This window comes from Lithobates pipiens, unplaced genomic scaffold (genome assembly GCF_037356315.1).
Source record: "Lithobates pipiens isolate NorthernLeopardFrog02 unplaced genomic scaffold, aLitPip1_a1.2 Scaffold_30, whole genome shotgun sequence".
NCBI classification, from domain to species: Eukaryota; Metazoa; Chordata; class Amphibia; order Anura; family Ranidae; genus Lithobates; species Lithobates pipiens.
The window spans coordinates 27,184,873-27,208,346 of record NW_027507791.1 but is presented as its reverse complement, the minus strand read 5'-3'; the positions used below and the strand labels follow the sequence as shown (position 1 = coordinate 27,208,346).

Sequence of the window (23,474 nt, the reverse complement as noted above, 5' to 3'; positions counted from 1 at the left end):
CTGGGTAGCATGTCTAATCTGGTGGGGGGCAATTTCTAATCTGGCAGAGCGTGGGGAGTCTAATCTGGTGGGGCGTGTCCAATCTAGCATTGGGCGGAGCATGTAATCTGACAAGGGGTGTGTTTGTGCGGTATTGACTTTGTTTTCTTTGTGATTTCCAGAAAAGGAGGTCAACGAGTTGATGGAGGAACTCTTTGAGACTGTGAGTATGCTGTGTTGTATCCTGGCACTCTTCTCTGGTTTGGCCCTGCCTCAAAGGTGTTTGGATCTCTGGGTCGGGCCCTGCCTCAAAGGTGTTTGGATCTCTGGGTCGTCCCCGCCTCAGAGGTGTTGGATCTCTGGGTCGGCCCCGCCTCAGAGGTGTTGGATCTCTGGGTCGGCCCCGCCTCAGAGGTGTTGGATCTCTGGGTCGGCCCCGCCTCAGAGACGTTGGATCTCTGGGTCGGCCCCGCCTCAGAGACGTTGGATCTCTGGGTCGGCCCCGCCTCAGAGACGTTGGATCTCTGGGTCGGCCCCGCCTCAGAGACGTTGGATCTCTGGGTCGGCCCGCCTCAGAGACGTTGGATCTCTGGGTCGGCCCCGCCTCAGAGACGTTGGATCTCTGGGTCGGCCCCGCCTCAGAGACGTTGGATCTCTGGGTCGGCCCCGCTTCAGAGACGTTGGATCTCTGGGTCGGCCCCGCCTCAGGTTTTTGTATCCCAGCACTCTTCTCTGGGTCGGCCCCGCCTCAGAGGTGTTGGATCTCTGGGTCGGCCCCCACCTCAGAGGTGTTGGATCTCTGGGTCGGCCCCCGCCTCAGAGGTGTTGGATCTCTGGGTCGGCCCCGCCTCAGAGGTGTTGGATCTCTGGGTCGGCCCCGCCTCAGAGGTGTTGGATCTCTGGGTCGGCCCCGCCTCAGAGGTGTTTGGATCTCTGGGTCGGCCCCGCCTCAGAGGTGTTGGATCTCTGGGTCGGCCCCGCCTCAGAGGTGTTGGATCTCTGGGTCGGCCCCGCCTCAGGTGTTGGATCCCAGCACTCTTCTCTGGGTCGGCCCCGCCTCAGAGACGTTGGATCTCTGGGTCGGCCCCGCCTCAGACGTTGGATCTCTGGGTCGGCCCCGCCTCAGACGTTGGATCTCTGGGTCGGCCCCGCCTCAGGTGTTGGATCCCGATATTCTATTTTGGGGGGGGGGGGGGGGGGGGAACGGTTGGTCTCACACTCTTTCTCTAGTTTCAGGATGAGATGGGGATCTCGCATTTGGATGACGAGGGGCCAGATGAGGACAGTAGTTCTGACCCTTTCCCAGATTTCAACACCCCACAAGCCATCAGGTGAGATAAACCCCTGACCAGAGTCTGGTCACCCCCCCCCCTCCTGAATACGGGGCAGGACAGCTACAGACCCCGCTGCACCTGTTTGGGATAGGAGGTAGAGGAACTCGGGGTGCTGGTTGTCCCCCCACCTCACTTGAGTTGTGCTGATTGGGGGGGCCACACAGCCCCTACAGGTGTCCACAATGTTAAGTGTAAGTCTTTTCTGTTGCAGGAGCCCAATCTCTTAACGTATCTGTTTTTATGCAGGGACATTACAGGCATGCCCTCTGCAGCCCCATGGCTCTCTTGGCCCTCTTCGGCCCCCTTCAGTCCCTCTGTGCGGCCCCCTTGGCCCTCTTCGGCCCCTCTTCATATTCTAACCCTCCATTCTGCAGGTTTGAGGAGCCTCTGGCTAACCTGCTGACGGAGCAGCATCGCACGGTGAGGGCGCAGCTGGAGTATCTGCGTATGAAGAAATCCATGATGAAGGCAGATGATGACAAACCTGTGAGAGACCCCGACGTACCAAAGCCCCCGGCACCCAGAGCCCCCCCCAGTCCTGACGCTGGATGTAATGCAGAGGAAAAGGCTGCAGCAGCAGATGCAACAGGTGAGGCCCTTACTGCTCCCCTCCCCCAATCTCCCGTCATTGTGGTGTCCGGCCTACTGACCCTTCTTCTGTCCGGCAGCACATCCAGCTCCTGACGCAGCTCCATCTCCTGACCTTCCGGAACCCGGGGCTGAGCCATGGAAGCCGAGACTGCACAAATGTACCTGGTAATGGCTCCTCTCTATTGTGTGTGTGTGTGTGTGTGGGGGGGACTGTGAGGAAGGTCATGTGCCCCCCCAGGGTGTGTATTGTATGTGGGGGGCCAATTTCTGGAATGTAAACGCATTGTTCTCTTCCCCCCCCTTCTCAGGTGGAATTGTCCAGCTTTGCAGAGAGCTCCTCTCTATCCCATCAGCAAACTCCTGGATTCCAAAGCGCGTTCAACCCCTGCAACCTGCGGGAGGCGCTGCAGCTGATCCCCTTGGTACATAGCCAAGTTCCAGAGGACCCCGAACCCCCCAAACAAGCCAGAAAGAACGGTAGGTGATGGTTATTGGCTCACCAGGTAATGGCGGAGTTCCCTGAGAGCAGCGGAAGATCTCTGTCCTATAAACCAACTTATTCCATCATCGCTCATTGAAGCCCTTGGAGGATGGATGGATGGATGGGGACGACTACTCCGCCCCAATGCTCCTCCTCATCTTGTGTATGTGGGAGGGGACTGTAACCCTCTGCTCCACCTTCCTTGAACCTGTTGATTAGTTGTCGGTCATGTGGTCTCTGTATATATGTGGTCTCCTCATTCTGTGTGGTTTCTCCCCACCCCCGCAGGTAACGAGGTGTCGGATTTACCCAAGCACATGGCCTGGGTTATAGCTACACGGCCTGTCTTCATGTATCCTGAGCTGCTGCCTGTGTGCTCCATGAAGGCCCGGGGGCCCAGGGACAGGGTCTACTTCACCAAAGCTGAGGACAGGTAAGTCCCTGATGAGGACTCCCCCCCCCCCCCCCTTCAATGGTACGGATGGATGCATGTCATTGTCGTCCTCTCCTCGCAGTTTGCTGGCTCTTGGCTTAAAGCACTTTGAAGGAACTGAATTCTCCAAACAGCTGATCAGCAAATTTCTCCTAACGGCCAAAACGGCTCATCAACTGACCGTGCGGATCAAGAACCTGACCATGAAGAAGTCAGCGGACAATGTCATCAAGGTGAGGTGAAGAGGGCAGATCGCAAGGCCGGCTGCCATGGGGTATAGAGATCTCATCTCTGGGCCCTCTGTCATGATGGGGTATAGAGATCTCCTCTCTGGGCCCTCTGTCATGATGGGGTATAGAGATCTCCTCTCTGGGCCCTCTGTCATGATGGGGTATAGAGATCTCCTCTCTGGGCCCTCTGTCATGATGGGGTATAGAGATCTCCTCTCTGGGCCCTCTGTCATGATGGGGTATAGATCTCATCTCTGGGCCCTCTGTCATGATGGGGTATAGAGATCTCATCTCTGGGCCCTCTGTCATGATGGGGTATAGAGATCTCATCTCTGGGTCCCCTGTCATGATGGGGTATAGAGATCTCATTTCTGGGCCCTCTGTCATGATGGGGTATAGAGATCTCATCTCTGGGTCCCCTGTAATGATGGGGTATAGAGATCTCATCTCTGGGCCCTCTGTCATGATGGGGTATAGAGATCTCCTCTCTGGGCCCTCTGTCATGATGGGGTATAGAGATCTCCTCTCTGGGCCCTCTGTCATGATGGGGTATAGAGATCTCATCTCTGGGCCCTCTGTCATGATGGGGTATAGAGATCTCCTCTCTGGGCCCTCTGTCATGATGGGGTATAGAGATCTCCTCTCTGGGCCCTCTGTCATGATGGGGTATAGAGATCTCATCTCTGGGCCCTCTGTCATGATGGGGTATAGAGATCTCCTCTCTGGGCCCTCTGTCATGATGGGGTATAGAGATCTCCTCTCTGGGCCCTCTGTCATGATGGGGTATAGAGATCTCATCTCTGAGTCCTCTGTCATGATGGGGTATAGAGATCTCCTCTCTGGGTCCTCTGTCATGATGGGGTATAGAGATCTCATCTCTGGGTCCTCTGTCATGATGGGTATAGAGATATCATTCAGTGGATTCCAGGAATAGAGATGATATATGGGGGGGGGTCACACTGGTGGGTGGGATTCCAGCAATAGAGATGATATATAGGGGGGGGGGGGGGGGGGTCACACTGGTAGGTGGGAATCCATGACATATGGTGGAGTTCCCCTTGTCCCGCTCTGCTCCGCCCCTCTTGACCGCTTTGTGTTTTCTTTTCTGGCAGTATTACAAGAAGACCCGGATGTTGCCACCACTGAGCAGGTGCTGTGAGGATGTCCCCCCTCAGGATATGCGCCCCCCAGTGGAGAGGGAGAAACTCAGACTACCGTTCTGGATAAAGGTATTGTGCCGTGTAACGCCTGTGAGACATTTCTGGGGTCTTGTGGATTCCCTGATTGGTGCATAGCTATATGGGAGGTTTCCGGGGTCCTTCTCTCCTCATCTGAGCTCTCTGATTGGTGAGTTTCTAGAGCTGTTTATGACTTCATATAAAGGGGGGGGGGGGGTAAGTCTTGGACAGAAGCGGTGCAGCCCCTCTCCTGCTCTGTACAGTCGGGGGTCCGCCTCTCACAGCTGTTGACTTTCTGGCTGGCGGCAATCGCTGAGTGTTATGTGAAAGAACACATCCCTGGTATTGCTTTAGAGGAGCATCTTTGGGAGATGAGCATCAGCAGGAAGGGACATGCACGTCTAAAGGGATGTCAGGAATGTGTTATATATTTATATAGGCAAGATTTACCCAAGCCCACTGGTCCCTCCCACCAAATTCGAACCTATTATAAAATAAAGACCCTCAGAATGGCAGTGACGACCTCACTGGGTTTTGAGGGGTTTCCAAAAAACGAAATGGTTGTATTAAAATAGTAGAATTGGATGTTTGGTGGGGGAAGTTGTTCTATGTGTACACGGGTACTGTACCCGGGTACTGCCATGTCTGCGGTTCGGTGCATCTCACCCTGTCCTCTCCATCCTCCTCTTCTCATAGGCCAGTCTGAGCAGCGTTGAGGCCTACATGAAAAACACAGAATCCAGCAACTCCGGATACCCTCTGCTCCTCCCCCCCGCCGTGTCCATGACCCTCAAACCTCTTTCCAGGCGTTTCTATCGCAGATTGTGGCGCCAGAAGAGGTCTGTACTGAAGCCGCTCCTGATCCGTCCTCCTGCCAGCACCAACTGTGCCCCCAAATTACTGGCTAAACCTGCGCCCCCCCAGACTGTCCCCATCAGGATCATTAGCCAGGTGCCGCCCCTCATGCAGCCCGCCGTCCCCATTCAAGGAATCGTCAATATTCAGCCCATCGGGGTCCCGCTTGGCCGTAAGGGGCCTGAGATTTGCACCCCCATCTCTAATAAAAGGATGCTGTGTGCCAAACCCGCAGGCGCTGCTGCCGCTCACATCTCCGTACCTCAGACCAGGATGATTATGCCCGCCACGGCAAACCAGCGAATCAGGAAGTCCCTGCTGGGCGGCATCCCTAAGATCAAGACGGTTCCCCGTATGGTGGGCATCAAGCCGGCTCCCCTGGTGCACTCGGGTCCCGTCCTCCTCGCCGTGCCTAATGGATCGTTGAAGCTGGTAAGTCTGGGCTCACCGTGCAGAGTCCTTCAGCCAATCGGCACCGGAGTTCCGGTCACCACCGTCCTTCTTAATTCCACCCACATGCCTCTCAGCCAATCGGTGATAACGCCCCCCTACAAGCAGGTCCAGAAGACTGTATTTTTGGGATCTGGCATTGGTGGGGGGCAGTGCAGCCCCACACTGGAGACAGATGAGTCTATCAAGAAGGAAGAGGACAATCCGATGGTTCAAATGGAGGACGAACCGGAGTGTGCGGGGGAAGGGAGCCCTGATGGGGCACAGAACAAAGATGGCGGGGGATCGGAGGGTGCTGGGGAGCCGTCGGAGGACAAACCTCCTGAAGAATCAGAACGCTCCTCTGATGTCACAGATCATGTGACTGAAAACGATGACAAGTCACGGTGGATCCGCAGAGTAGCCCCAGTGCTGAGGGTGCACCTTTTACTGCAGGTGGGGGGCAGTCGCACTCCGGGGAGGGGCAGAAATTCTGAGGTTTCCCTGAAGGAGGAAAAAGACCTAAAACAGGAGGAAATGGAAGAGCCAGAGGACGACAGCGAGCCCCAAAAGCAGGAGAGCGGAGGAGGGGCTGCAGACTCTCCAAAGAACGCATCACCCTCCACTGACGGGGACGCAGAGGTCAACAGTCCCTCCGGGGCCCCAAAAGAATCTTCTAGTCCTCCAGGTGGACAGGACCTGACCAATGACAAAGACGGTGCAGAGGAAGAGGAAGAAGAGGACTTTGATGACCTGACCCAGGATGAGGATGAGATGTCCTCTGCGTCTGAGGAGTCCGTTCTGTCTGTTCCAGAGCTGCAGGTAAGACTGGTGCTGGGCCAGGTCGGGTGTGTGTCTGGTGTCAGGTAATAGGTTGGTGTGTCCCTGGGGCCGGGTCGGGTCTGTAGGGTGGAGTGTCCCTGGTGTCGGGTCTGTAGGGTGGTGGGTGTCACTGGTGTCGGGTCTGTAGGGTGGTGGGTGTCACTGGTGTCGGGTCTGTAGGGTGGTGGGTGTCACTGGTGTCGGGTCTGTAGGGTGGTGGGTGTCACTGGTGTCGGGTCTGTAGGGTGGTGGGTGTCACTGGTGCCGGGTCTGTAGGGTGGTGGGTGTCACTGGTGTCGGGTCTGTAGGGTGGTGGGTGTCACTGGTGTCGGGTCTGTAGGGTGGTGGGTGTCCCTGGTGCCGGGTCAGGTCTGTAGGGTGGAGTGTCACTGGGGCCAGGTCGGGTCTGTAGGGTGGTGGGTGTCCCTGGTGCTGGGTCTGTAGGGTGGTGGGTGTCCCTGGTGCTGGGTCTGTAGGGTGGTGGGTGTCCCTGGTGCTGGGTCAGGTCTGTAGGGTGGTGGGTGTCCCTGGGGCCGGGTCTGTAGGGTGGTGGGTGTCCTGGTGCTGGGTCGGGTCTGTAGGGTGGTGGGTGTCCCTGGGGCCGGGTCGGGTCTGTAGGGTGGTGGGGGTCCCTGTTGCCGGGTCGGGTCTGTAGGGTGGTGGGGGTCCCTGTTGCCGGGTCGGGTCTGTAGGGTGGTGGGGGTCCCTGTTGCCGGGTCGGGTCTGTAGGGTGGTGGGGGTCCCTGTTGCCGGGTCTGTAGGGTGGTGGGTGTCCTTGGTGCTGGGTCGGGTCTGTAGGGTGGTGGGTGTCCCTGGTGCTGGGTCGGGTCTGTAGGGTGGTGGGTGTCCCTGGTGCTGGGTCGGGTCTGTAGGGTGGTGGGTGTCCCTGGTGCTGGGTCGGGTCTGTAGGGTGGTGGGTGTCCCTGGTGCTGGGTCGGGTCTGTAGGGTGGTGGGTGTCCCTGGTGCCGGGTCGGGTCTGTAGGGTGGTGGGTGTCCCTGGTGCCGGGTCGGGTCTGTAGGGTGGTGGGTGTGCCGGGTCTGTAGGGTGGTGGGTGTCCCTGGTGCTGGGTCGGGTCTGTAGGGTGGTGGGTGTCCCTGTTGCCGGGTCGGGTCTGTAGGGTGGTGGGTGTCCCTGGTGCCGGGTCGGGTCTGTAGGGTGGTGGGTGTGCCGGGTCTGTAGGGTGGTGGGTGTCCCTGGTGCCGGGTCGGGTCTGTAGGGTGGTGGGTGTCCCTGGTGCCGGGTCGGGTCTGTAGGGTGGTGGGTGTCCCTGGTGCCGGGTCAGGTCTGTAGGGTGGTAATCTCGGCTGTGTGTTGTCATGGAGAAGCTGGCGTGGTGAGTATAGTGTGGTGTATACTCGGTGTGTTGGTGTACACAGTAGTTTTGTCCTCGGGAGGGTAATGACGGCTGTGCGTTGTCAGGAGACCATGGAGAAGCTGACGTGGTTGGCCTCGGAGAGACGGCTGAGCCAGGAGGCGGATTCGGAGGAGAACTCCCAGGAGGAGAACACAGAGGAGGAGGAAGAGGAGGACGTAGCCGAGGTGTCATCACACAAAGCAGAGGAGATGACAGATGAGACGGGGGAGGAGGGGGGAAAAACTGGACGCCTCTCACCTTCGGGTCCCTTCCCCGGCCCCTGTGGAGACCAATGTCACCCCTGCTGGTGAGTAGTTCTGTACACAGTGTCTGATATTGGGGGAGGTAAATGTGGATTGGTCAGATTCTTACTGGGGCGGAGCCATCATGCTACCATGTTTTCTAGGAGAGAGGAGACGAGTGGGCTCCAAGGGCCCCAGCGCCCATCGTGTCCGGAACAGAAGAGGGCGCACACGAGCCAGCAAGGACTCCTCCAAACTGCTCCTCCTCTATGATGAGAAGATCCTCCTAAAGGACCCCTGAGGGAGCAGAAGGACATGGCGTATGCTCGCTCCTACCTCAACAGGGTGAGACCCAAAACTAGTGAGACCCCCTTATACCAGACCCCTCGTGTGAGGCCCCTGATTGGGTGGAGACCCCTCGTATGAGGCCCCTGATTGGGTGGAGACCCCTCGTGTGAGGCCCCTGATTGGGTGGAGACCCCTCGTGTGAGGCCCCTGATTGGGTGGAGACCCCTCGTGTGAGGCCCTGATTGGGTGGAGACCCCTCGTGTGAGGCCCCTGATTGGGTGGAGACCCCTCGTATATGAGGCCCCTGATTGGGTGGAGACCCCTCGTATGAGGCCCCTGACTTTGGTGAGAAGCTCTGATATAGCGAATTTGAGGTGCCATGTTGTGTGTGGACAGTGTACCCCCTCTTATCGGGTTGAGATGACGGGTGTGTCCCCTCTCTTAGGTACGGGAGGCTCTGCAGCCGGTCCCCGGGACATATGAACAGTTCCTGAACATCATCTATGAGTACGAGACGCGGAGCAGTAAGAGGACGGCGGTGGATCTGTATGAACGTCTCCAACATCTCCTCCAGGATTGGCCTCAGCTCCTCAAAGACTTCGCTGCCTTCCTTCTCCCGGAACAAGCGCTAGAGTGCGGCCTGGTGAGCGACATCGTCCCCCCCCCCCCCCGCAGTGTCCCCCCCCCCCCACAATGTTCTCACTGCACACAGTGTCCCCCCAATATTATCCCCGCAGCATCTCCCCATAATAAGTCTCTCTGATGAAGGTGGAGCCAGCATGTACTGTATGAACTGATGATTGGTTGGTGTAACTATTATAAGCCACTCCCATTATTTCCAGTTTGAAGAACAGCAAGCGTTTGAGAAGAGCCGCCGATTCCTGCGCCAGTTAGAGATTTGTTTTAAGGAGAACCCCGCTCATCACCAGAAGATCATCAAACTGCTGCAGAGCTGTGCAGAGTGCCCCCTGCAGGAGATTGGGAAGGTTGGTACTTTACCAAGGAAACCTCATCACACCTGTCACCGTCCTCCCCTCTGCTGTCGCTGCGCAGCCCCCCTCTGCTGTCGCTGCGCAGGCCCCTCCCCCTCTGCTGTCGCTGCGCAGCCCCCCTCTGCTGTCGTTGCGCAGGCCTCTCCCCCTCTGCTGTTGCTGCGCAGGCCCCTCCCCCTCTGCTGTCGCTGAGCAGGCCCCCTCTGCTGTCGCTGCGCAGGCCCCTCCCCCTCTGCTGTCGCTGCGCAGTCATCTCTCTCTCTGCTGTCATCTCTCTCCAGCTGAAGACTCAGATGTTTCAGTTGCTGAAGGGCCACCATCACCTCCAGGAGGAGTTCTCACTTTTCTTCGATCAGCTGAGACCTCCCGCCAGCCGTATGGAGGATTTCGAGGTTATGAATTGGACGGAGGAAAAGGAGTACAAGGTAAGTAGAGACTTATTGTAGGTGACCGGTGAGGGAAGACGAGCCTTATATGGGTGACAACTCTGAGGTGTGATCATAGCGGGAGGAGGAGGAAGGTGACAATAGTAGTGGGAGGGGTCTGTGATCATAGCGGGAGGAGGAGGAAGGTGACAATAGTAGTGGGAGGGGTCTGTGATCATAGCGGGAGGAGGAAGGTGACAGAATAGTAGTGGAGGGGTCTGTGATCATAGCGGGAGGAGGAGGAAGGTGACAATAGTAGTGGGAGGGGTTTGTGATCATAGCGGGAGGAGGAGGAAGGTGACAGAATAGTAGTGGGAGGGGTCTGTGATCATAGCAGGAGGAGGAGGAAGGTGACAATAGTAGTGGGAGGGGTCTGTGATCATAGCGGGAGGAGGAGGAAGGTGACAGAATAGTAGTGGGAGGGGTCTGTGATCATAGCGGGAGGAGGAGGAAGGTGACAATAGTAGTGGGAGGGGTCTGTGATCATAGCGGGAGGAGGAGGAAGGTGACAGAATAGTAGTGGGAGGGGTCTGTGAGCATAGCGGGAGGAGGAGGAAGGTGACAATAGTAGTGGGAGGGGTTTGTGATCATAGCGGGAGGAGGAGGAAGGTGACAGAATAGTAGTGGGAGGGGTTTGTGATCATAGCGGGAGGAGGAGGAAGGTGACAGAATAGTAGTGGGAGGGGTCTGTGATCATAGTGGGAGGGGGAAGGTGACAGAATAGTAGTGGGAGGGGTCTGTGATCCTAGCAGGAGGGGGAAGGTGACAAAATAGCAGTGGGGAGGGGGAAGGTGACAGAATAGTAGTGGGAGGGGTCTGTGATCATAGCGGGAGGAGGAGGAAGGTGACAGAATAGTAGTGGGAGGGGTCTGTGAGCATAGCGGGAGGAGGAGGAAGGTGACAATAGTAGTGGGAGGGGTCTGTGATCATAGCGGGAGGAGGAGAAGGTGACAGAATAGTAGTGGGAGGGGTTTGTGATCATAGCGGGAGGAGGAGGAAGGTGACAGAATAGTAGTGGGAGGGGTCTGTGATCATAGTGGGAGGGGGAAGGTGACAGAATAGTAGTGGGAGGGGTCTGTGATCCTAGCAGGAGGGGGAAGGTGACAAAATAGCAGTGGGAAAATAGCAGTGGGAGGGGGGAAAGGTGACAGAATAGTAGTGGGAGGGGTCTGTGTATTGTAGTGGGAGGGGTCTGTGATAATAGCGGGAGGGCGAAGGTGACAGAATAATAGTGGGAGGGGTCTGTGATAGCGGGAAGGGGAAGGTGACACAGCAGTAGTGGGAGGGTCTGTGATCATAGTGGGAGGAGGAAGGTGACAGCAGTAGTGGGAGGGGTCTATGATCAAAGTGGGAGGAGGAAGGTGACACAGCAGTAGTGGGAGGGGTCTGTGATAGTGGGAGGAGTCTGTCGGTTTATAAAGTAAAGTGTTTTCTGTAGTTTGATGGATTTGAAGAAGTGACGTTACCGGAAGTGGAGGAGGAGGAGGAGCCAAACAAAGTGCCCCCAACACAGAGGAACAAGAGGAGGAAGGAGGCGAGCCAGAGCCAGGACAAGTGAGGGCCAGAGCCAGGACAAGGTGAGGGCCAGAGCCAGGACAAGGTGAGGGGAGGGGTCCGGGGTCTGATAGCCTGTGCTCCTGATATTGGGGTCCCCAGGACAAGGTGAGGGGGAAGAGTCCGGGGTCTGATAGCTGCGCTCCTGATATTGGGGACCCCTGGATAAGGTGAGGGGGAAGGGGTCCGGGTCTGATAGCTGTGCTCCTGATATTGGGGTCCCCAGGACAAGGGGGAGGAGTCCGGGTCTCATAGCTGTGCTGATATTGGGGTCCCCAGAACAAGGTGGGGGGAGTCCGGGGTCTCCATAGCTGTGCTCCTGATATTGGGGTCCTACATTCCCTGGGGTCTGATTTGGGGGCGTGTATGTGATTGCAGGATGTGGATTGGCTGGAGGGCGGGAAGGACTGCCCGTGTTCTTGTCATGACGGAGGGGCGGAGCAGAGGCTGAGCGATGTAAGAGGCGGCTGTGTGGTCCCTGTAGCACTAAGGTAGGTGGTTGTGACTCTGTTATGAGGTCCCTATGGCTGTCCGTCTGTCTGTCTGACGTCTGTGTTCTGTACTCAGGCCTGTGACAATCGCTCCAGAGATCGGCAGACGCGTTTCGTCAGAGCTCAGCAGGTAGGTCAGGCAAGCGTCTCCCCCTCCCCCGCGGTCCCTTCTCCTCGGCCGTGTCACCTCATGCCGTGTCTTCTGATCCAGGTGACGGGAAGTCTCTGCTGAAGAGCTCGGGGGAGGACAGGACAACACTGGAACCGCCCACAAATCTCGTTCCTCCCTGCATGCGCGAGGCATCACAGACGGCGCCAGCAAGCCGCGGACTCAAGCCAAGGACGGTGGGCGCTCTGCCCTGCGAGGGGCACGAAGACCTCACACTCGAAGGATCCGCCCCTACCCCAACCGAAAAAGAGAGTGAGCGCTCCCACAGTCCCATTTGGTCCCTGCACCAAATAGTGTGGAAAATCCCGGGACTCCAGCAGAGGGCGCCACTCGCTGCCCCACACCACCGCCGCTCTGCGAGCCGAACCCCCACGATGAGAGCTCCGCCCTCCAATCTGCCGACCAGGAGGAGCAGACGCTCACCGTGTGCCAAAAATATTCGCCTCAGCTCCAGCGGAGAGAAGGTCATTGGTGGACCAGGTAGGTGGCAGGTGCTGCATCAGGTGACTTTCTGATTGGCTGACAGCAAAGTGTGTCCATTTAATTTATGTTTCGGGTGAGCTGCAGTAATCCATAGCAACCAACCGCTGCTGTCCCGCCTGAAATCTGGTTGCTATGTGATCCTGCAGAACATACCCCATAGTGAATGACTCCGATGATTGTCCTCTGATGTCCCGTGTCTCTGCAGGAGGCGGATCGAGTCATCCTCACCATGTGCCAGGAGCGAGGAGCGCATGACCCAGACGTTCGATGCCGTCTCCGAGCAACTCGGCAACAAGAGCCCCTCTGAGGTGAGACTCCTCCCACTCCGTGCCATGACTGAAGGTTACCCGTCTGTTATCCCAACCCGCTCTCAGCCCCCTCCGTGTCTTCCACCCTGCCTATGGCCCCCCTGGGAGAAAGGAGCCCCCAGCACCCATGGTAGAACCTTTCCAGGGGCTCTACTCCAACCTGATCACATTAAATGGGGCATCTATTCTACCTTCTATTTCAAGGCCCTACCCAGCTCTGCCATATCCCCTCACTGGGGCCCGGAAACTCCCCCATACCTACCCAGCTCTGCCAAATCCCCTCACTGGGGCCCAGATACTCCCCCATACCTACCCAGCTCTGCCAAATCCCCTCACTGGGGCCCGGAAACTCCCCCATACCTACCCAGCTCTGCCAAACCCCTTCTCTGGGGCCCGGAAACTCCGCCATACCTACCCAGCTCTGCCATATCCCCTCACTGGGGCCCAGAAACTCCCCCCATACCTACCCAGCTCTTCCAAATCCCTTCACAGGGGCCCAGATACTCCCCCATACCTACCCAGCTCTGCCAAATCCCTTCACTGGGGCCCGGATACTCCCCCCATACCTACCCAGCTCTTCCAAATCCCTTCACAGGGGCCCGGATACTCCCCCATACCTACCCAGCTCTGCCAAATCCCTTCACTGGGGCCCGGATACTCCCCCATACCTACCCAGCTCTGCCAGATCCCTTCACTGGGGCCCGGATACTCCCCCATACCTACCCAGCTCTTCCAAATCCCTTCACAGGGGCCCGGATACTCCCCCATACCTACCCAGCTCTGCCAAATCCCTTCACTGGGGCCCGGATACTCCCCCCATACCTACCCAGCTCTTCCAATCCCTTCACAGGGGCCCGGATACTCCCCATACCTACCCAGCTCTTCCAAATCCCTTCACAGGGGCCCGGATACTCCCCCATACCTACCCAGCTCTTCCAAATCCCTTCACATGGGGCCGCCGGAAACCTCCCCCATACCTACCCAGCTCTGCCAAATCCCTTCACCTGGGGCCCGGAAACTCCCCCATACCTACCCAGCTCTGCCATATCCCTTCACTGGGCCCGGAACTCCACCATACCCTACCCAGCTCTTCCAAATCCCTTCACTGGGCCCGGAAACTCCCCCATACCTACCCAGCTCTGCCATATCCCTTCACTGGGGCCCGGAAACTCCCCCATACCTACCCAGCTCTGCCAAATCCCTTCACTGGGGCCCAGAAACTCCCCAAACCTACCCAGCTCTGCCATAGCCCTTCACTGGGGCCCAGAACTCCCCCCCATACCTACCCAGCTCTGCCAATCCCTTCACAGGGGCCCGGAAACTCCCCCATACCTACCCGCTCTGCCATATCCCTTCATTGGGGCCGGAAACTCCACCATACCGTACCCAGCTCTGCCATATCCCTTCATTGGGGCACGGAAACTCCCCCATACCTACCCCGCTCTGCCAAATCCCTTCACTGGGGCCCGGATACTCCCCCATACCTACCCAGCTCTGCCATATCCCTTCACTGGGGCCCGGATACTCCCCCCCATACCTACCCAGCTCTGCCAAATCCCTTCACTGGGGCCGGATACTCCCCCATACCTACCCAGCTCTGCCATATCCCTTCACTGGGGCCGGATACTCCCCCATACCTACCCAGCTCTGCCATATCCCTTCACTGGGGCCCGGATACTCCCCCCCCCCCCCCCCCCCCATACCTACCCAGCTCTGCCACATCCCTTCACTGGGGCCCGGAAACGCTACCATACCTCCCAGGTCATTGGAGCCCAGAATGAACCATACCTACCAGGCCTCCCAAATCCCTTCATTGGGGCCCAGAATCTCCACCATACCTACCCAGCTCTGCCATATCCCTTCATTGGGGGACTTCTGACCTTTGTGGACATCCAGGATGTGTACTTGTATCTTTTTAGCACTTCGGTGATTCCTTTGCTGTGGGTCTCAAGTGCTTTCATGTGTGGGGCTGCCCTTCCTCAAGAGTTCACCAATGGGCTGGCCTTGCTGGGCTCCCAGGACATTTTGTGGGGTATCTGGACAACCCTCTGCTGCAGGAGACCATGTAGCACCCGACCATCTGAACTAGCAGTCTCCAAACTGAGGTTGGATACAGTCCTTTGCTTGCCTTTTATACGGTACTATTCCTTCCACTGACCCCAACAATGGGGCACCATTTCTTCCCCCCAATACCAAAGATAATGCACTCTTTCCTCCCCCTGAAACCAGTGGTGGGGGCACTATTCCCCCCCCCCCCCTCGATACCAGTGGTGGGGGCACTATTCCCCCCCCCCCCCCCCTCGACACCAGTGGTGGGGGCACTATTCCGCCCCCCTCGGCACTATTCCCCCCCCCCTCGACACCAGTGGTGGGGGCACTATTCCCCCCCCCCCCTCGACACCAGTGGTGGGGGCACTATTCCTCCCCCCTCGGCACTATCCCCCCCCCCCCCTCGACACCAGTAGTGGGGGGCACTATTCCCCCCCCCCCCCCGACACCAGTGGTGGGGGGGCACTATTCCTCCCCCCGGACTCCAGTGGTGGGGGCACTATTCCTCCCCCCGGACTCCAGTGGTGGGGGCACTATCCTCCCCCGGACTCCAGTGGTGGGGGCACTATTCCCCCCCCCCCTCGACACCAGTGGTGGGGGCACTATTCCTCCCCCCTCGGCACTATTCCCCTCCCCCCTCGACACCAGTGGTGGGGGCACTATTCCCCCCCCCTCGACACCAGTGGTGGGGGCACTATTCCTCCCCCCTCGGCACTATTCCCCCCCCTCGACACCAGTGGTGGGGCACTATTCCCCCCCCCCCTCGACACCAGTGGTGGGGGCACTATTCCTCCCCCCTCGGCACTACTCCCCCCCCCCCCCCTCGACACCAGTAGTGGGGGCACTATTCCCCCCCCCCCCCCCGACACCAGTGTGGGGGGGCACTATTCCTCCCCCCGGACTCCAGTGGTGGGGGCACTATTCCTCCCCCCGGACTCCAGTGGTGGGGGCACTATTCCTCCCCCCGGACTCCAGTGGTGGGGGCACTATTCCCCCCCCCCCTCGACACCAGTGGTGGGGGCACTATTCCTCCCCCTCGGCACTATTCCCCCCCCCCCTCGACACCAGTGGTGGGGGCACTATTCCCCCCCCCTCGACACCAGTGGTGGGGGCACTATTCCTCCCCCCTCGGCACTACTCCCCCCCCCCCCCCCCCCTCGACACCAGTGGTGGGGGGGCACTATTCCTCCCCCCGGACTCCAGTGGTGGGGGGGCACTATTCCTCCCCCCGGACTCCAGTGGTGGGGGGGCACTATTCCCTCCCCCGGACTCCAGTGGTGGGGGGGCACTATTCCTCCCCCCGGACTCCAGTGGTGGGGGCACTATTCCTCCCCCCGGACTCCAGTGGTGGGGGCACTATTCCTCCCCCCGGACTCCAGTGTGGGGGCACTATTCCCCCCCCCCCCTCGACACCAGTGGTGGGGGCACTATTCCTCCCCCTCGGCACTATTCCCTCCCCCCCCCTCGACACCAGTGGTGGGGGCACTATTCCCCCCCCCTCGACACCAGTGGTGGGGGCACTATTCCTCCCCCCTCGGCACTACTCCCCCCCCCCCTCGACACCAGTGGTGGGGGGGCACTATTCCTCCCCCCGGACTCCAGTGGTGGGGGGGCACTATTCCTCCCCCCGGACTCCAGTGGTGGGGGCACTATTCCTCCCCCGGACTCCAGTGTGGGGGCACTATTTCCTCCCCCCGGACTCCAGTGGTGGGGGCACTATTCCTCCCCCGGACTCCAGTGGTGGGGGCACTATTCCTCCCCCGGACTCCAGTGGTGGGGGCACTATTCCTCCCCCCGGACTCCAGTGGTGGGGGCACTATTCTCCCCCGGACTCCAGTGGTGGGGGCACTATTCCTCCCCCCGGACTCCAGTGGTGGGGGCACTCTTTACTCCCAGTGACCCCCAAGACATTTTTCACTTCCACTGCCCACAGTTCGGCCCCTAAAGTCTGAAGGACAGTAAACTCGCCCTTTGTTTAGGAAGTTTGAGACCCCTGATCTAGACCTTACAAACCATCATCCTGAACTGTTTGAAATTGGCAGAGACTCACAACTTGGAGTATCTGGTCACATTCTAGCTTTAGATCCACCTCACATCTAAGGTTCTCTTTCTCTGGGCAGAAAATTCCACATGGAGTTCACCAGGTCAGACACCTTCATGCTGGAGGTCACCTGGCCTCTGTGGCTATCGGTGCCAACCAATGTCTTCTTTCCAGGTTAATCACTACCTGCCTTTGCAGTGGTCCTGCTACATTACTAATGTGTTGCCCCCTCCCCTTCTCCTCATTTGGCCTGTCCACTGCACATTGACTCTTTACTGAGGTGCTAGCCCCTGTTCTTGTCGTTCTTTGCCCTCGGGGCATCCCCATAGTGGAATATCCAGATCTATCTTCTGAGGGAACAGTTGACTCTCGGCCAATAGACTGCGCAGACAAAAGAGAGAGATTTGGATGGATCTTAAAGAGGAAGTAAACCCTGATGGGTTTCCTCTCTGATTTCCTGCAAAGGTAAAGCATAATGGACTACTATGCATCGCATCGCATCACATCGCATAGTAGTCCATTATGTGTCACTTACCTGACACAGGAGCCAGTGATGTCACCGCTGTCCCCTGTAGTCCAGAGCATCCATCTCTTGGTGGGTCTCGCTGCTCCGGTGCTGTCATTCGTCAGAGCCGCAATGATGTCACTCCTGCGCATGCACATGGGATATGCGCGGCATATCGCCGTTAACTGCGGCGCGCTCAGTGCGCATGCGCACCGCTGTCCTATGGTGCATGCGCACCGCTGTCCTATGGTGCATGCGCGGTAGACAGCGGTGCCTGTCTTTCAGCAAATATCTCCTAAACCGTGTAGGTTTAGGAGATATTTCTTGGGCCTACAGGTAAGTCTTAATCTAGGCTCACCCTGTAGGTCAAAGTGGTTTGTAAGGGTTTACAACCACTTTAAGTCTGTGCTAGAACCATCTCATCGATTGGACCTGGGTTTGATCCTGGATACAGCCCTCTCTGAGGTTTTCCCTCCCTGGAAAAACTTGGGACTCCCGGCTCTCATGTTTGGACTCTACAGTCCAGGAGTCGGCTAATCCTCCACTTTTACAGGAAGGTCTTGGGCCTAGTAGTGCTCTCATTCGAGGCAGTTCCATATGCCCAGTTCCACTCCATGCCCTTGCAACTCTATTCCGGCCGTGTGGGACAAGCTGGCACAGCCTCTGATTGTCATGTACACCCAACACCAAAACCAGGCTTGTCCCGGCATGGTGGGTCACACGTTCTGCACTGGAATTGTGAAAATATTTCCTTGCAATGGTTTTCACAAAGGATTCCAGCCTGCCTGGTCCTAGACTCCAAGATATCGTCTCCATACAAGGACTTTTCATTGGATTTAGTCTTCATCATCAATATTCTCAGGGCAATTAGCGATATGGCAGACCTGGGAAGTATGCCGCCTAGAAACTCCAGCAAAGTCATCTGACCAGGATTTCACTGGACGACATCACGCCACTGGATTACATCAGCCAGGAAGAAACTCGAGAAGCCAATCTTATTCTGGTTGGGAAAATCGTAATAGGACAAACGGACGAGTTTCACATGTAAAAGTGTGAAATGCGTCAGCCGTTTGTCCCATATTTTTGCTGTAGCTTTTATCTGTTGGATTTTTTACAATAGAGGCTTTATTCTGGAGTGCGGCTGTCCAGAACTTCCCTTTTTTGCTATAGGCTTAGTTTGCACCCGGTGTTCCACTTCTGAGGAAAGTCTTGTATCCACACATCCACCTGGAGCGGTGACCCCCTTCCCTTCCCCTTCCCTTCCCCTGCTCCAAGAACATGGCCCTCGGTCTTTGTCAGGTCCTGGCAGACACGTTATGGGGCCACCCAGATTCTCAGGATCTTCAGTCCCTCGGACTGATTAACCACCCTGCATTCTTGATTGCTGGTTTTAGCAGCCTGGCTGAGGGACAGGGGCCTGTTGGACCCGGTTATCTTTTATGCTCCTAAAAGTCAGGAAATCTACTTTTCAAAGTCTACCATTGTGCCTTGAAGGCAGATCGCTCTTAGTTGAAACATGGTGGGGGCACTCTTTACTCCCCCCCGGACACCAGTGGTGGGGGCAGTATCCCCCCCCCCCCCCGGACACCAGTGGTGGGGGCAGTATTCCTCCCCCCCCCCCCCCGGACACCAGTGGTGGGGGCAGTATTCCTCCCCCCCCCCCGGACACCAGTGGTGGGGGCAGTATTCCTCCCCCCCGGACACCAGTGGTGGGGGCAGTATTCCTCCCCCCCCGGACACCAGTGGTGGGGGCAGTATTCCTCCCCCTGGACACAGTGGTGGGGCAGTATTCTCCCCCCCCGGACACCAGTGGTGGGGGCAGTATTCCTCCCTCCCCCCCGGACACCAGTGGTGGGGGCACTATTCTCCTCCCCCCGGACACCAGTGGTGGGGGCACTATTCCTCCTCCCCCCCGGACACCAGTGGTGGGGGCACTATTCCTCCTCCCCCCCGGACACCAGTGGTGGGGGCACTATTCCTCCCCCCCCCCGGACACCAGTGGTGGGGGCACTATTCCTCCCCCCCGGACACCAGTGGTGGGGGCACTATTCCTCCCCCCCGGACACCAGTGGTGGGGGCACTATTCCTCCCCCCCCGGACACCAGTGGTGGGGGCACTATTCCTCCCCCCGGACACCAGTGGTGGGGGCACTATTCCTCCCCCCCGGACACCAGTGGTGGGGGCACTATTCCTCCCCCCGGACACCAGTGGTGGGGGCACTATTCCTCCCCGCCGGACACCAGTGGTGGGGGCACTATTCCTCCCCGCCCGGACACCAGTGGTGGGGGCACTATTCCTCCCGCCGGACACCAGTGGTGGGGGCACTATTCCTCCTCCCCCCGGACACCAGTGGTGGGGGGGCACTATTCCTCCTCCCCCCGGACACCAGTGGTGGGGGGGCACTATTCCTCCTCCCCCCCGGACACCAGTGGTGGGGGGGCACTATTCCTCCTCCCCCCCGGACACCAGTGGTGGGGGGGCACTATTCCTCCTCCCCCCCGGACACCAGTGGTGGGGGGGCACTATTCCTCCTCCCCCCGGACACCAGTGGTGGGGGGGCACTATTCCTCCTCCCCCCCGGACACCAGTGGTGGGGGGCACTATTCCTCCTCCCCCCCGGACACCAGTGGTGGGGGGGCACTATTCCTCCTCCCCCCCGGACACCAGTGGTGGGGGGGCACTATTCCTCCTCCCCCCGGACACCAGTGGTGGGGGGGCACTATTCCTCCTCCCCCCCGGACACCAGTGGTGGAGGCACTATTCCTCCCTCCCCCCGGACACCAGTGGTGGAGGCACTATTCCTCCTCCCCCCCGGACACCAGTGGTGGAGGCACTATTCCTCCTCCCCCCCGGACACCAGTGGTGGGGGGGCACTATTCCTCCTCCCCCCCGGACACCAGTGGTGGGGGGCACTATTCCTCCTCCCCCCCGGACACCAGTGGTGGAGGCACTATTCCTCCTCCCCCCCGGACACCAGTGGTGGAGGCACTATTCCTCCTCCCCCCCCGGACACCAGTGGTGGGGGCACTATTCCTCCTCCCCCCCGGACACCAGTGGTGGGGGCACTATTCCTCCCCCCCCGGACACCAGTGGTGGGGGCACTCTTTACTCCCAGTGACACCCAAGACATTTTCTACTCATGGAAACATGGACATTCCATCGCAGGAAGTTCTCCAGTATGGAATGCTTCATTTTGGGTTCCAGAAAAATACCCGTCTTAGTGGCTTCTTTTTCAGGAACTGCTGGTCTCTCCCTCCCTGATGAAGGCCATCCTCCTGGGTCTTCCTCGGTGATGCTCTGGGATCTCATCCCGGTTCTGCCATTTCTTCAGAAACTGATATAAAAAAAAAAAAAAATTGAAGTTTCAAAATCTCTTTGAACCCGAAATCAATCTCCCCTGCCTACCCTTACTGGCAAGGCTGCCTTCTTATTGCCGCACAGTTTGACCAGTCTAAGTTGGCGCCCCTAACATATAAAGAACCCATTCCTGTGCTACACAAAGATGAGGCCCAACGACCTCCTTTCTTCCTAATGTGGTGTTTTTTTTTTGGTCTTCTTACCCAGGACATTTGTTCTACCCGCTCAGTCCTGATCCTGAACATTTCTCTCCATTGACTCTTAAAACTTTCTCTGTCGGCTTCATCTTCTTCCTTTCAGTAGTCTGACTCCTTGTTCATCATTCCTGATGGTCCCTATAAGACAAGCAGCTGGATTTGACAACTCTTCAGTCATATGACCAAGCGCAGATTCCTCCTTTCCCTGTCATAACTCCTCTCAGGTTCTTCTGCTCCTTGGCCTCCGGTATCTGTATTTTGGATATGGAAGGCTTCCAGGTGGACATTCGGGTCTCGTGTAATGCTGGCTTGAGTTAGAATGTTCTTCAGGCATTTCTTGGTTGGTCATCGTGGACTGGTTGGCTGGATGTTGCTCTGTTTGCCATCCATAAGTTAGATGTCCCAATATTCCAGAATACAGTCAGGCCCATAAATATTGGGACATGGGCACAACTCTAATCTTGTTGGCTCCATACACCACCACAAGGGATTTGAAATAAAACAAACAAGATGATGTACTTTACCTGAAGATTTTCAGCTTTAATTTGAGGGTATTTTACATCCCAATCAGGTGAACGGTGTAGGAATTACAATGGTTGTATAGGTGCCTCCCATATTTTAAGGGACCAAAAGCAAACTTTCCCTTTTTAATACTTGGTTGCAGATTCTTTGCAGTCAATTACAGGCTGAAGTCTGGAAGGCCGAGACATCACCGCTGGGCTTCATCCCCGGTGATGCTCTGCCAGGCCTCTACGGTCTTCAGTTCCTGCCTGTTCTTGGGGCATTTTCCCTGCAGTTTTGTCTTCAGCAAGTGAAATGCACGCTCGATCGGATTCAGGTCAGGTGATTGACTTGGCCATTGCATAACATTCCACTTCGTTCCCTTAAAAAAAACTGGTTGCTTCGGGTCATTGTCCATCTGCACTGTGAAGTTCCGTCCAATGAGTTCTGAAGCATTTTGCTGACTATGAGCCGATAATATTCCCCGGAACACTTCAGAATTCATCCGGCTGCTTCTGTCAGCAGTCACATCATCAATAAATACAAGAGAACCAGTCACATTGGCAGCCATACATGCCCACGCCATGACACTACCACCACCATGCTTCACTGATGAGGTGGTGTGCTTTGGATCACAAGCAGCTCCTTTCCTTCTCCATACTCTTCTCTCCCCATCACTCTGGTACAAGCTGATCTCGGTCTCCTCTGTCCAGAGGATGTTGTTCCAGAACTGGGAAGGCTTTTTTTAGATGTTGTTTGGTAAACTCTAATCTGGCCTTCCTGTGTTTGAGGCACATCAATGGTTTACATCTTGTGGTGACCCCTCTGTATTCACTCTGGTGAAGTCTTCTCCTGATTGGTGACTTTGACACACATACACCTACCTCCTGGAGAGGGTTCTTGATCTGGCCAACTGTTGTGAAGGGCGTTTTCTATACCAGGGAAAGAATTCTTCGGTCATCCACAAGTTGTTTTCTGTGGTCTTCTGGGTCTTTTGGTTCCGCTGAGCTCACCGATGCATTCTTTCTTTTTAAGGATGTTCCAAATAGTTGATTTGGCCACACCTAATATTTTTGCTATCTCTCTGATGGGTTGGTTTTTTTCAGCCTAATGATGGCTTCACTGATACTGACAGCTCTTTGGATCTCATATTGAGAGTTGACAGCAATAGATTCCAAATGGCACTTGAAATGAACTCCTCCTGGACCTTTTATCTGCTCCTTTTATAAATGTGATAATGAGGGAATAACACACACATGGCCATGGAACAGCTGAGCAGCCATTTGTCCCATTACTTTTGGTGGGAGGCACATATACAAACTGCTGTAATTCCTACACCTGATGGGGATGTAAATACATCAAATTAAAGCTGGAAGTCTTCAGGTGAAGCTCATCTTGTTGGTTTCATTTCAAATCCATTGTGGTGGTGTATGGAGCCAACAAGATTAGAATTGTGTCCGTGTCCCAATATTTATGGACCTGACTGTACTTCCCTGAGATCACGTCCAATTCTGTTTTCGGCGTAGATCCCATCTGTTCTCATGACCCGCCATTGCTTGCTACAGAACTGAGGCATGCTGGGAGTGGGAGGGATTATGTATGGCCAAAGTCCTAAATTTTCATGGTGTAAAGGTGACCTTAATTCTTCTTCTTCCTCCCGGCAGGTGGCTCAGAGATTCCGGGAACTGGTCAGTCTCTTCCAGACGGGCTGTGTTACCAGTTCAGACGAGGAGGAGGAAGAGGAAGATGCTGTCGTGATGGAGGAGACTGTGTCTGAACCGGAAGCTGCCCAGTCTGAGGAGGATTAGTATAAGGATGAGCGATACAGTATGGACACGCCCACTCTGGGCAGAAGCACTATGACATGGACACACCCACTCTGAGGGGGATCACTATGACATGGACACCCCCCCCTCTGAGGGGATCACTATGACATGGACACACCCACTCTGAGGGGGATCACTATGACATGGACACCCCCCCCTCTGAGGGGATCACTATGACATGGACATGCCCACTCTGAGGGGATCACTATGACATGGACATGCCCACTCTGAGGGGGATCAGGAATGGATCCGCCTACTCTGAGGGGATCACTATGACATGGACACGTGATATTTGTACAGATTGTTTTTAGGATATATTATTTGTGACATTAAATTGTCGGTTTCTGGGTGATCATAA

General features: G+C 56.8%; 1 protein-coding gene across 1 annotated transcript in view; it reads left to right on the top strand.

Annotated features, from left to right (window-relative positions):
• The window catches only part of LOC143942490 (GON-4-like protein), a 41,026-nt gene extending 17,552 nt beyond the window's left edge, over nt 1-23,474 (top strand). The window contains 31 exon segments of the mRNA XM_077463798.1: nt 162-202; nt 1,210-1,310; nt 1,688-1,841; nt 1,843-1,902; nt 1,982-2,038; nt 2,040-2,069; nt 2,213-2,381; nt 2,674-2,818; nt 2,901-3,051; nt 4,161-4,277; nt 4,923-5,910; nt 5,913-5,998; nt 6,000-6,332; nt 7,754-7,921; nt 7,923-7,995; nt 8,095-8,226; nt 8,229-8,275; nt 8,664-8,861; nt 9,061-9,204; nt 9,492-9,635; nt 11,074-11,190; nt 11,568-11,637; nt 11,640-11,680; nt 11,757-11,769; nt 11,772-11,810; nt 11,892-11,935; nt 11,938-12,272; nt 12,274-12,352; nt 12,538-12,588; nt 12,590-12,640; nt 22,955-23,474. Of these exon segments, the coding sequence (XP_077319924.1) occupies nt 162-202; nt 1,210-1,310; nt 1,688-1,841; nt 1,843-1,902; nt 1,982-2,038; nt 2,040-2,069; nt 2,213-2,381; nt 2,674-2,818; nt 2,901-3,051; nt 4,161-4,277; nt 4,923-5,910; nt 5,913-5,998; nt 6,000-6,332; nt 7,754-7,921; nt 7,923-7,995; nt 8,095-8,226; nt 8,229-8,275; nt 8,664-8,861; nt 9,061-9,204; nt 9,492-9,635; nt 11,074-11,190; nt 11,568-11,637; nt 11,640-11,680; nt 11,757-11,769; nt 11,772-11,810; nt 11,892-11,935; nt 11,938-12,272; nt 12,274-12,352; nt 12,538-12,588; nt 12,590-12,640; nt 22,955-23,098 (4,322 nt within the window). The 3' untranslated portion in view covers nt 23,099-23,474.